Genomic DNA, 13,202 nt, shown 5'->3' with positions numbered 1-13,202 from the left:
AATATTAAATGACAGGTGTTGCCTTCAGGACATAATATCACATTAACAGCTTTTTTACTTATTGATATACTTCAGTAAGGATAAAAAATGTATTTCTCTCAGTTTTTATTGCATGAAGCTGCTTACACCTGGCAGTTTGGAGAGAGAACAATTTTGTTTAGAGGGCTTTTCTTAAACACGTACTTTATTTCTGTAGTGCTCAGAAAATTGACAAAAGGGTTGCTTATTAAAACCAGAGAGATTTACATAGGATTCAGAAGTTAATGCCTTTGGAAAGTAAATTGTGGAACAGTGTTCTATTGTTCAAACTTTAGATTTTTTAAGTCCTAAATATTTCCTAAATTCAGTGGGTTTTTTAACATTACATAATGAAATGTAACATTGGAATATTTTGATTTAATGAAATAATCAAAAGTAGTCATTAAAGCCTTTTCCCCTGTATTTGTCCTGTTATCACAGGTCAGTCCTACAAATCCAGATCATTAGCTAATCAGCATTACTGGCAAGCACTATTACAGTGACAGCTGGGGTTACCTCCCCTCTATTACGCATGGCCCAGCCCCCTGCACTCATGTATGGGATGTGTGCCAGAAGCGAATGTTTATTTGGATGCTCTTTTTTTCCATTTATTCATTTTTGTCTATCTGCCTGTCTAAGTTTATTTAGTTGATGTTACTGTTTAACAGAATAAGCAATCATTAAGAATTTATTGTTTGGGTTAATGTTTCAACATGTATATATGTATCTATGCAATCCTTTGACTTGGGACCATGGTGACCTAAAGACACGAGAAGCAGACATATAGAGAACTAAGTCAAACAGTACACCTTAGAGAGACCAGGGCCCAATAGCACTCCTTTGAGGGAAACCATCTGATTTTTAGTGGGTGAGGGGACTTTGGTAAAAGAGATCAGTATCATAAAGTTTTAATGTGTAAGGGCTCAATTGTTTTCAAAAACCCAATCAGGCTGCTAAATTTTATGAGTGAGTGAGTGATTCAGTGAAGTTTTACACTGCTTTCAGCAATATTTCAGCATGAATGAATCAACACATTGATATACCTGTATTCAGAAAGTAAAGGGAACATTATATTTCCTAAAATGCAAGGCAAACATAACAAAAATCATTGCGGAATATGAGGGGATCTTGGTTAGAGAACAACATCATTGTTTTAACATCAAAGGCTCATATATTTTTTTAAAATCAAGTTACTAAATCTTTATACATTACAAATATATTATACATCTTATTTTCATACAAGAGTAACATAAAAAAACCTGTAAAACAGTGGCTTGATTACTCTTGGGAAAATATTTCAATACTGTTTTTACCTTGGGGTGGTGGGGTAGCCTAGTGGTTAAAGCAGTGGCTTGTCATGCTGAAGAACTGGGTTCGATTCCCCACATGGATACAATATGTGAAGCCCATTTCTGGTGTCCCCTGCTGTCATATTGCTGGAATATTGCTAAAAGCGGCGTAAAACTAAACACACTCACTCACTCCTTTAGATGTGGTATAATTGATGACGATGCAATGTGTTCAGCCTTAAAATGATCTAACTGTCAAGGTAGCCATATGTCATCTTCTTTTGTACAAAGGGGTGATATTTAAATTTACTACAACCTTTTCTATGTGGAGGTGAAACTCGTTTTAATGAACAATGTGTGAAGCCCATTTCTGGTGTCCCCTGCCGTCATAGTGCTGGAACATTGCTAAAAGCGCTGCAAAACCATACTAATTCACTCACCCTTCCCACCTTGTTATGCAACATGGCATAAAGGGACATTATAATATTAAACCAGTAACTTTATATCACACACTCCTGTTTATGTGCAAGTGGTCCTGACTACCTTATTTAAGTGACTTGCCAGCCGTTGCAGGGTTTAGACATACTTGTATTAGCAAGTGTCTCAAATTTTGCTTATTATTGCTGGTGTGTACAAATACTGTACATAAATATTCAGATAAAGTCCCCTCATAAATTATACATTTTTATAAATTTTCCATATTATACAACTAAAACAGCAAACTGTACAACACTTTTGAAATTTGTATTTTTGGAAAGCTATATGAATATTGTGATGAATCGTGTAGACATGTGTGACGTTCTCATTTCCATAATACTGGAAACAGTTTGTTCTCATGATAGACTATGTCACCAATATCATCAGCAATGGAGACTGATCAACATAGAGGAGTGAGTGCTATATGGCTGTGGTCTGTAAATAATCGAGCCTGGACCAGACAATCCAGTGATCAACAGCATGAGCATCGATCTGCACAATTGTGAACTGATGACATGTGTCAACCAAGTCAGCAAGCCTGACCACCCGATCCTGATAGTTGCCTCATACGACAAGCATGGGTTACTGAAGATCAATATTCTAACCCAGACCTTCACGGGTACAACATAGAAGAAGTGATGCTAAATCATAGGTTTATGTGCACACGTACTCCTCATTGTCTCCCCTCATTCTTTACACCCCTCACCCCAACCCCTCTTCACCTAAACTTTGCCATCCACCCCACATCCCCCACCCCAAATCCGCAACCCCACACCACCTACCTACAGTCAGTGGCCAAAAGTGAGTTCGCAAAAATAGTTTCGCAGTTTCGGGTCACAACGTTTCACGATTTATTATGGCTTCGCGTTTTGGCAAATCGGCAAACATCGCTACGAAATTTCGCATGTTTTTTCTTAATGGTGTGTAAATGATAGCGAGTATATTTTTGCAGTTATTTCCCTTTGCTTACCTTCGGAATATCGTTTGCTTGAAGATGCCGTCTCACGGCTGTCAACTTACCCCTGATCAGAGAAATCTTATAACTTTATCACAACAAGGTAAATCTAGTTACCAAATCGCAGATTTACTTGAAATTAATCCAAGAACTGTACAAAAATGTATCAAGCGTTATAATCAAGTCGGATCGAACGAACACAGACCAAGAAGCGGAAGGCCAAGAAAATCGTCACCGAGAGGTGATAGAAAATTATTTTGTCTTGTTAAAAGAAATGGGCGGAGTAGTTTGAATGACATTACAACTAAATTTAATGCACAATCAACTCATACAGTGTCTACTAGAACTGTTCGCAGACGATTTTCACTGAGGGCTACAGGCGGCGGTAAGTCGAAGAAAATCACAATATCACCGGTCAACAGCGAACGCTGTTTACGATTTTGTTGCACTAAATGGCATTGGACCCGAAATGAGTGGCGAAAAATCATATTTAGTGATGAGACACAAGTAGTGATTGGCAGAGAAAGAAAACTGTTTATTTGGCGCAAAAGAAATGAACGTTTACTGCCCGAATGTTTAGGGGTCCGCACGGATCATGACAGCAGAATGGTGATATCGGCTATGTTTTGGGGGTGCCTCACGTATCATGGAGTGGGAACACTGACATATGTGGATGGAAATATGAACACCGACAAATGTATAAATGTTTTGAATGAAAATCTCTGGCCTGTCATTACCCAACACTTTATAAACCAACCCTGGACATTCCAGGAAAACAATGCTCCATGTCATGTGTCTGCGAGCGCCAATCAGTGGAAAACAGACAATGGTATCAGAACACTTCCATGGCCAGCCCAAAGTCCAGACTTAAATACTGTAAATCATGAAATTAATGCGAGCATTTTACTAATGCGCAAAATGCGTCTGTCCTCTTCTCGCATTATTATAATGACGCACTTCACTCTGACCATGTCTACTTTTGAGAACTTAATAAAAGACAGAAAACGTAAATCTGTTGACACTACACCAATACAGGTCACTTCCTCAAAGTACCATCACCTATCCCTCATCACCTTCCCCTCATCACCTACCCCTCATCACCTATCCCCATCACCTACCCCTCATCCCCCACCCTTCATCACCTATCCCTCATCACCTACCCCTCACCACCTACCCCTCATCACCTATCCCTCATCACGTACACTTCATCACCTACACTTCATCACCTACCCTCTACCCCTCATCACCTACCCCTCATCACCTATCCCTCATCCCCCACCCCTCATCACCTATCCCTCATCACCTACCCCTCACCACCTATCCCTCATCACCTACACTTCATCACCTACCCCTCATCACCTACCCTCATCACCTACCCATCATCACCTACCCCTCATCACCTACACCTGGATCACCTACCCCTCATCCCCATCCTTCATCACTCCACCCCTCATCACCTACACCACATCACCTACCCTTTCATCACCTACCCCTCATCACCTTCACCATCACTCACCCTTCATCACCTACACCTCATCACCCACTCCATCATCACATTCCCTCATCCCCCTATCCCTCATCACCTACACCTGATCCCTATACACTTCATCACCTACCCTCTACCCCTCATCACCTATCCCTCATCACATACCCCTCATCACCTATACGTCATCACCTACCACTCATCACATACCCATCATCACCTACCCCTCATCACCTACACCTGATCACCTACCCCTCATCCCCTATCCTTCATCACCTACCCATCATCACCTACCCCTCATCACCTACACCACATCACCTACATCACCTACCCTTCATCACCTATCCCTACCCCTCATCACCTACACCTCATCACATTCCCTCATCACCTACCCCACATCCTCATCACCTACACCTCATCACCTACATCATCACCTACCCTCATCACCTACCCCTCATCCCCTCACATCACCTACCCTCATATCCTACCCCTCATCACCCACCCTACATCCCTACCCTCATATCACCTACCCTCATCACCTACCCTCATCACCTACCCCTTATCCCTACCCTCATCCCCTACACCTCATCACCTACCCTTCATCACCTACCCCTAACCCCTCACCTCCTACCCGACATCCCCTACCTGTCATCCCCTGCATTCATCCCACACCTACAAACATCTCTAACATTATTATCTAAACAACAGGTTACTAACAAAGTGCAATGGTGTCAACTATCATCACTATCTTCTCACCAGTCCCATACAAGGTAACAAGCAGTAACTTCATGTATAATTTTCCAACCAGTAAAATCAACAAAAATACAGAGAGTCTCAATCACCTTCATCATACTCATCATTTGCAACAGTCTTCAACGCAGCATATCCAATCCCGGATAGCCTGTTCCCGGTGCTTCCGTTTCGTAGTTTCCGCGACATGATGCTAGCTCACCAAGTCCTCATCCCAGTGTTGTCCTTGTCACCGAGGCCACAGATACCTGCAGTGAACACCAGCATGTGAATACATCGTGGGCAGTCTCATGTTACGCTACTTATATTCATGTATATTCCATAGATACAGCCAAGGACAGTGCCGCATTGATCTGACACGGACATCGTGTACGGCTGTTGTCACTTAACTCAGAAGATTCACACAGTGTGACAAAATTCAGTCAAGGTGACAATATTTTGTCATGGTGACAATATTCAGCCAATAAAACAATATCCACTCAAAGTGACTTTTTCCAGTCAAAATGACAAGATCCAGTTATCATGATAATATGTAGTCAATGTACCAATATCCAGTTGATGTGGCAATACTTAAAACAATTTGGATCTAATCCCCAATAACCAGTGAAGATTCAGGTTAGAATTGGTCATAAGACTGACTGACTGAGTTTAGTTTTACGCCGCTTTTAGCAATATTCCAGCAACATCACGGCGGGGGACACCAGATATTGGCTTCACACATTGTACCCATGTGAGGATTCGAACCCGGGTCTTCGGCGTGACGAGCCAACGCTTTAACCATTAGGCTACCCCACCGCCCCTGTCATAAGAGGCGACTAATGGGATCATGGGTTGCCGAAAATCAATTCTAACCCAGATCTTCGCTGTTACTATGAAACACTAAAATACCTTTAATACAGTCGGCAAAAGTGGCAGAAGGTGTATAATACAAGTACACTAGGTACATGAAGTGCAATCAGCTGATCATGACATAAACATGATAAACACCTATGGCCGCATCTCAGAATGTAATACTTATACAAAACAGCAGATCGTATCATCATGTGATATAACACTGGTACAACTGACTACATTGGCTGAGTGGGTTAGATCGCTGACTTTGTGTGCTGGCTAATAGGAGCATCACTGTGAGAGTGTGGTTCGAATCCCAGATGGGACTCAACCGAAAAAAGAACTAGAATCTGTACTTTACTTTAGTCAGAGACCATATAATAAATTTATCATATGGTCTCTGCTTTGTGTAACCCCAAAAATAACATATGTTGATGAATATAATGTTTTTTCACTGACATGACTCAAAACCTTCTTTAAAACTGTCTCACAGATGGAGTGAGTGAGTGAGTTGGTTTAATGCTGATTTGAACTGAGGCGGGGGTGGATAACTTGGAAACATGGGTACTCACACTACTAACTGGACTTGTGTTTAGTCAAATGAATGTATGATGTCTGCAAGCATACTACCAAATCTGCCATGGTTATTTTTTTTATGATTTCTTTATTTTTGTTGCATTTGTACACAGTTGCACATGTATATAATTGTCTATATAAACAATAGGTGACAAGATGACCAGAACTTAGTAAATTGGTTAAGATGTCCCTACATTTTTGCTGTGTATTTCATAAAGAAATAAAAGCATGTGAGTTCTTCCTGGATCATTTCAAAATTCATTGTTTTTTTATATGTTTTATTTTTGAAGATAAATTGTTTGCATACAATTATTAAAAGATTTATTGGTCCAAAATTTGGTAGCAGCGAGCCAAGAAGTATATCTTTCTTGTTTAGTTTAAAGGATAAATTGGCTTTCTGATTGACCCATTTTTCAAACTGTGTCCAGATGGAACTCACGTGTTTGCAATACCAGAACAGATGATCAACTGTTTCACTCTGATTATTACAATAACCACATAAATTGCTGTCTGTGTATCCCATTTTAAAGAGTAATTTCACATGACTGTGCAAAATTTGGTTTTCGTTGCAATTATTAGAGTTTGTGTTAGTGAGCAATTCATCGGTCTAAAATGAAGACAAACAGACTATACAAGTTGCTCAATATGTTTGTTTGTTGGTTATTTAACATCACACTCGGCAATATTTCCAGCTATATGGCGCTGTCTGTAAATAGTCAAGTCTGGACCAGACAATCCAGTGATCAGCATCACGAGCATCGATCTACGCAATTACAAGCATGGGTAGATGAAGACAAATCTAATACAGATCTCCATGGGTATATATCTATGACTTCATCCATCAGAAAGGTCCTTGGATATCTAAACCTGAGACACAAATAGGGATAGTTTTACTGTTGGCCACACAAGGGTTACATGATGCCTAGGTGTTCCAGATCATTTCACTCATTAAGCTTCTTGTATAGTGAGTGAGTGAGTGAGTGAGTGTTGTTTTATGCCACTTTTAGCAATATTCCAGCAACATAACAACTGGGGACACCAGAAATGGGCTTCACATATTGTACCCATGTGGGGAATCAAACCGGGATCTTTGGCGTGATGAGCAGACGCTTTAACCACTAGGCTACCCACCTCCCCATTGTATATGTGACCACATGTTAAAAGCAAACTTGTACATACCACACACCATGTTGTCCCTTCCTACCAGCACACTTCTGGCAGATGGGAATATGGAAATATTGTTGCAGGTGCGTGTGACACATGTGCATAATTATTGTTGTTAAAAGTAAAAACTTACTGAAATCAATACTCCTAGAAAAGTCAACAATACCTTTACACACAATCCTACAAAATCAATAACAGAAATTTTGTTTATAAATTCCTGGGTTAGCCAGTCCAATGCCACAGAATCAGCTGCAAATTGAGCGCAATTTATTTATTTTGTCTAACAAAACTATTTACTCAAATCAATTTATTTTAAGGTTGAGTGGGCACTAATTACTACCTTTACTGTTCGTGCCAATGCTCAAAGGTGAGTGAGTGAGGTGAAATGGGGTTTAACATCGTGCTTAAGAATATTTCGCTCATATGACGACGTGCATGCATGTGTATGTGTGGCTGCTTGTACTAGCCCAGACTTAAGCTGGTTTTATAGTGCAGTTAAGCATGAATACCCTAGACACATTATACTGACTCCGAGCGGACCAGTCCATGTTATACCCGAGTGAGTGAGTGTAGTTGTACACTGCTTTTATCATTTCTTCTCTTACGTACTTGTATTTGTATATAATACTCAACAGAAGTTCTGCAACGCTCAGGTTCTTCCTATGTAAACAGTTAATTTGTCATAACATTCACCAAACAACATCAGTTTAGTGTCACCATTTATTACTCACCCGTTGAAGATATCACTGTTTACTAATTTTACAATGTTATTTACACATTGTGTAATAGCATCGTGTGATGCCGTACGTATGACGTCAAAGTGGTTCACAGTTATAACGTCACAATGCTAATACCTCTGTCACAATAGTATTAGACCTTGCTTGACTCGCGGAAAGCTGAGTCATCACACTCGTTTGAATACTTAGGAAAGAATTACTTTGCTCGATATTATTTTGCTAATAATGGGTGATTAATAAATAAAATACTAAACGATGTCCCGTGTAATGCCATATTTATGAAACTCGTGAATGGTATTGGTATCTAACAAGCGAAACCATTCACTCGTTTCATAAATATGGTATTACATGGGACATCGTTTAGTATTCTCAATGTACACCATGTATTTCCAGACAAGAGAGGCGGCAGTGAAGCCTAGTGGTTAAAGCTGTCACTCATCATGTACAAGATTTGGTTTGACTACCTGCATGAGTCCAAGTGTAAAACCCATTTCCTGAGTCCCCTGTCATGATTTTGCTAAAAGTGGTGTAAAACCAAATTCACTCATCTACAGACAACATATATCCCTGCACATATGTCCTTATATGTTTACATGATGTAATACAACACCCAAACTCACTATAATCCATCAAACAAAATGCTTAGGCCAGACCAATTTTATTTCTTGTTTTATGGATCCGCCGGTCAAATTTTTTCAATAATAAGAAAAAAATAAAATTAATTTTCCCTGCTCAAAAAATAAAATCCTCCTGTTCTCATTGGCCAAAATGTAAACTTACAAAACCATTTTGTTTTCATTGTTCTTTGCCCCATAAACACTTCATAAATTGCCAAAATAAAATACTTTTAGTATTCAAAAGGAATATTACTTTGACTGGTGATTTTTATTTTTTTTAATTTTTTTCCCTCCTGCCTTTAGGTTTTCTGAGTACCAAAAATCTGTAAAACAAGAAATATAATTGGTCTGGCCTTAAGAGGAATCACATCTGTCAACCTATCATCATGTTTTCATAAAAATGAAACATGATATTTCCCCTTTCTCACTATGCTCATTGGTAAATAATTCATTTATTTATTATAATTTATATTTTTATCAAAATCTTTATTATTTGCAGATCCTTCACCATGAAATTATGTAAATATTCCTTTTGTTCACAGAATGAAACTCAGGGGGATTATGGGTGAAAATTAAGGTGCAACTAGAGGTGTGATGAAACAGAAGTTTCACGATACAATACATATTGCGATATCTTGGAACAATACGATTTGATGCATATCACGTGATGCTATCTTTATATATTTTCTTTAAAAAATTATTTTTATAGCAAGTAATAGTGTAAAGTTTGACATAACCATCAATTTCTAGTGAAAATTAACAATTTTAAGGTCAACGATACATATCACGATGTATTTATCGTCAGATATCGTATCATGATTATCGATACTACGATATATCGTCACAGCTCTACCAACAACCCATGCCAAAGGTGATGAAATGGATCAGGTGGTCAGGCCGGGGGAGTAAACTGATGCATATCATTGTATACCATTTGGGCGGAGCGATATATATGATATCAATATTTATGAAATAAATCAATAAATTGTCTGTTCCAGACCCCTATCCTTCAGCTGACAAAGATCGATTGTATTCAATGAGTTTAACACCATAGTTTGAAGGGAAGAGATCAATGTCACGATATCCAGGCTGCACCAGTGGAGGTAAAGTATTGCTAGCATAGGTAACTTTATTCTCAGGTTTCTACCAATAATGCATGGCAGCAGTTTTAATACTATAATTTCCCATATTAAACAAGCCTGTATCATGTATCATGCGAAGTAAAAACTGAAAACAAGTCTGCTTTCATATGGTCTTCGGTTACATTGGCGACAGTGTTCAAGCAAAAAAATGAAATTGATGAATGAAAAGTCAGTTAAAAAGTAACCATCAGACAAAATATCCCTCAAGACGATGTTCTGACAGCAGTTATGGAACTTGGCTTGAGTATCCATCTGAGTCTCCTGATAAGGAAATGTCTGCTGTTGGTCACAGCAATATGTTGATAACATTGACAGCTAATATATTTTGCTGACGCAACCTTATTGATGCACTTGGTTGCACCTGGTGCAACTAGAGAAAAAAAATGAAATTGTACCCTTGTCTGCAGTCTCAGCTGTTCCAGTTCAGGATTGATAAAACAGGACACAGCTTCAGGATCACAAACTGTGTCACAGTGAATATTGACTGCTTATAACAGAACTGTAGTTGTCTTTGATTCTGGTCACAGATGAGGAATCATTCACCATTGTTCACACAAACATGACACAGCTGTTATGGAGATAATCAGATTGCCTGAACAGTCAGCAGTAGAAACTAACACTGACTGACTGAGTTTGGTTTTACGCCGCTTTTAGCAATATTCCAGCAACAACACGGCGGGGGACACCAGAAATGGGCTTCACACATTGTACCCATGTGGGGATTCGAACCCAGGTCTTCGGCGTGACGAGCCAATGCTTTAACCACTAGGCTACCCCACCACCCAGAAACTAACATCTGCAGGCTACTGTTCCATATACTGATAGAGAGTAAGTTTAGTTTTACGCCGCCTTTAGCAATATTCCAGCAATATCCAGCGTGGGACACCAGAAATTGGCTTCACACATTATACCCATATGGGGAATCGAACCCGGGTTTTCAGCATGACGAGCGAACACTTTAACCACAAGGCTACCACACCACCTAAAATGCTGGACTACATGAATATTCAACTCAAAAAAAGTAAAGGAAGACCCATGTTTGTATTATTATAGTTAATCTGTCATAACTGTTATTTAAAGAATGAGTGAGTGAGTGGGGTTTTACGCCACTATTAGCAGTATTCCAGCAATATCACGGTTGGGGACACCAGAAATGGACTTCACACAATGTACCCATGTGGGGAATCGAACCTGGGTTTTTGGCGTGACGAGCGAACGCTTTAATCACAAGGCTACCCCTACACCCCTGTTATTTAAAGAACATCAGGTTTTAGAGATAGTGGTTCGACCACAGACAATGTTTTCATACTTATGTGAATATTTAAAATGCATGCAATGAAAAGTAAGAAATGTTTGTGCAACTGTTGCAGATTTTAACAGTTTTTTGATTCTCTCAACAGAAATAATATGTGGTCATTGGCATTAGCAACAAAATGTGTAAATTATCATGCAATATTCAACAAAATATCTATCAAAGTGTTAATTTATGTGTCACTAGCTGTGGATTATTATCCTGGTTGTACACGTCAGATGGGAATTTGCCAAGACTGTTCTCTTAGTTCCTTCATTTTCCAATTTTATACCAACAAACTAGTTGCACAAATTAGGAATAATTGTATGTATGATACACAGCTTGACCCAGATAACATTTTTCTGCTTCTTTTAGCTGATGAAATAGTTTTGTTCTCTAGTACTTTAAATTTCATAATCTTATCAACTGGAACTTTACTGTTCTATCTATAAATTAAAAAAATGAAAAGATGGAAAGAAGGGAAACAAACCATTCTGGAGGAGAACATTGTTCTTTAACACAACACAGTAAGAAACGGTCACTTCCTATAAATATTTTGGTTACTTTCCATTTACAAAGCTATAATCATCTCTGTGAAAAGATTCAGAATAGCAGAATCGCAACTTGACTTATAATCAATGTTGGCATACACAGAAACAAAGCTAGAGAATTGAGAATTTGTGAGCAATGTGATTTAAGCTGAGTTTCACTTCCTGTTGATTTATCCAAAATACATCTGAGAAGAAAATATTAAGAATTGCCTTTCTACATGAAGATCCCACTGAGAGAGTTGTCAACAACTAATAATTCCACTACTTAAAACTGACAATGTATTTTTTTAAAGGTATATTATTTAGAATGTGAATTGTTAAAGATATAATTCTACTATAAGGAATTGTTACCTTACAGTGTGATTGAAATAAATTTACCTGTGCTAGTTCCATGCAGAAATGGGGAAGGGGTGGTTTTAATTGGGGGCTTATTCTGTTTGACATTTGAACGTTTCTGTGTATAGCACGTTCAAGATGATACTGGTTTGTATTGGGGTTTTTTTATCGACTACTCGAATCGATCAGTAGTTGGGGTAAAAAAAGCAGGTAATAGATCAAGAGCTTATGAGCAATCATCCACAGCTGTTACGACCTAAATCTGTTACTTCACAGCGACCGACCAAGGAATGGATTTCCCATATGTTTCAGGAACACCTGTGAGAATCACGGATGACTGTTTTCACGTGCAGGGCTTCCCCAACCCGTAGCGATAACGGTAAGACCCCGCCCATGCCATGCTGTAGTGTGTTTTATAGTTCTGTCTGCTGATCCCACAAATAGTAACAGATAATATACCCGTGTGTTCACCTGGTCTGAGAGTCCGGCACCGATGTTGATTAAATTCTTTCAAAGCTGTTTGCTTTCGTGGCAATGATAAGGTACGTGTTTTGAGATATAAATAGCTCACCCGGTCACGTGACTTACAGGTTGAGATGTCACGCATGACGGTCTCGCGTGAATTTCTCATGATCTGTGGACAGACAGGTGCGTGAACAGTGACTAGCGAAATACCTCCGCCGTGTCGAGGCGACATATATATATTTTTTTGTGAAAAATTATACTCATTAGTGTCAGCCAACATGCGATAAAAAATATGGAATCAAAACAGTTTGACACGTCACGCTTACCTGGAGCCCTGTTCAAGGTTGATTAGAGTAAACATGAATCGTTTGCTTGATACGCGTAACAAGAAATCTGGTTGTAGACAAGACATGTATGGTTGATTGAAATGAACTCTATGAAAGGAGTTTACTACAACAACAACTACTACTACTACTACTACTACTACTACTACTACTACTACTACTATGAGCGAAATATT

At 39.0% G+C, this 13,202-nt stretch overlaps 1 protein-coding gene across 1 annotated transcript in view; it reads right to left on the bottom strand.

Moving 5' to 3' along the window:
• LOC124283047 (putative transporter SVOPL) overlaps window positions 1-12,775 on the bottom strand; it is a 59,014-nt gene extending 46,239 nt beyond the window's left edge. Inside the window, 2 exon segments of the mRNA XM_046719063.1 lie at window positions 5,065-5,220; window positions 12,677-12,775. Of these exon segments, the coding sequence (XP_046575019.1) occupies window positions 5,065-5,161 (97 nt within the window). The 5' untranslated portion in view covers window positions 5,162-5,220; window positions 12,677-12,775.
• Between the last annotated feature and the right edge of the window lie 427 nt (window positions 12,776-13,202).

Source organism: Haliotis rubra, unplaced genomic scaffold (assembly GCF_003918875.1).
Source record: "Haliotis rubra isolate DU_JTF1 unplaced genomic scaffold, ASM391887v1 Scf309, whole genome shotgun sequence".
Taxonomy (NCBI): domain Eukaryota; kingdom Metazoa; phylum Mollusca; class Gastropoda; order Lepetellida; family Haliotidae; genus Haliotis; species Haliotis rubra.
Note: the sequence above shows the minus strand (reverse complement) of the source record. Positions and strands in the feature narration are given on the sequence as shown.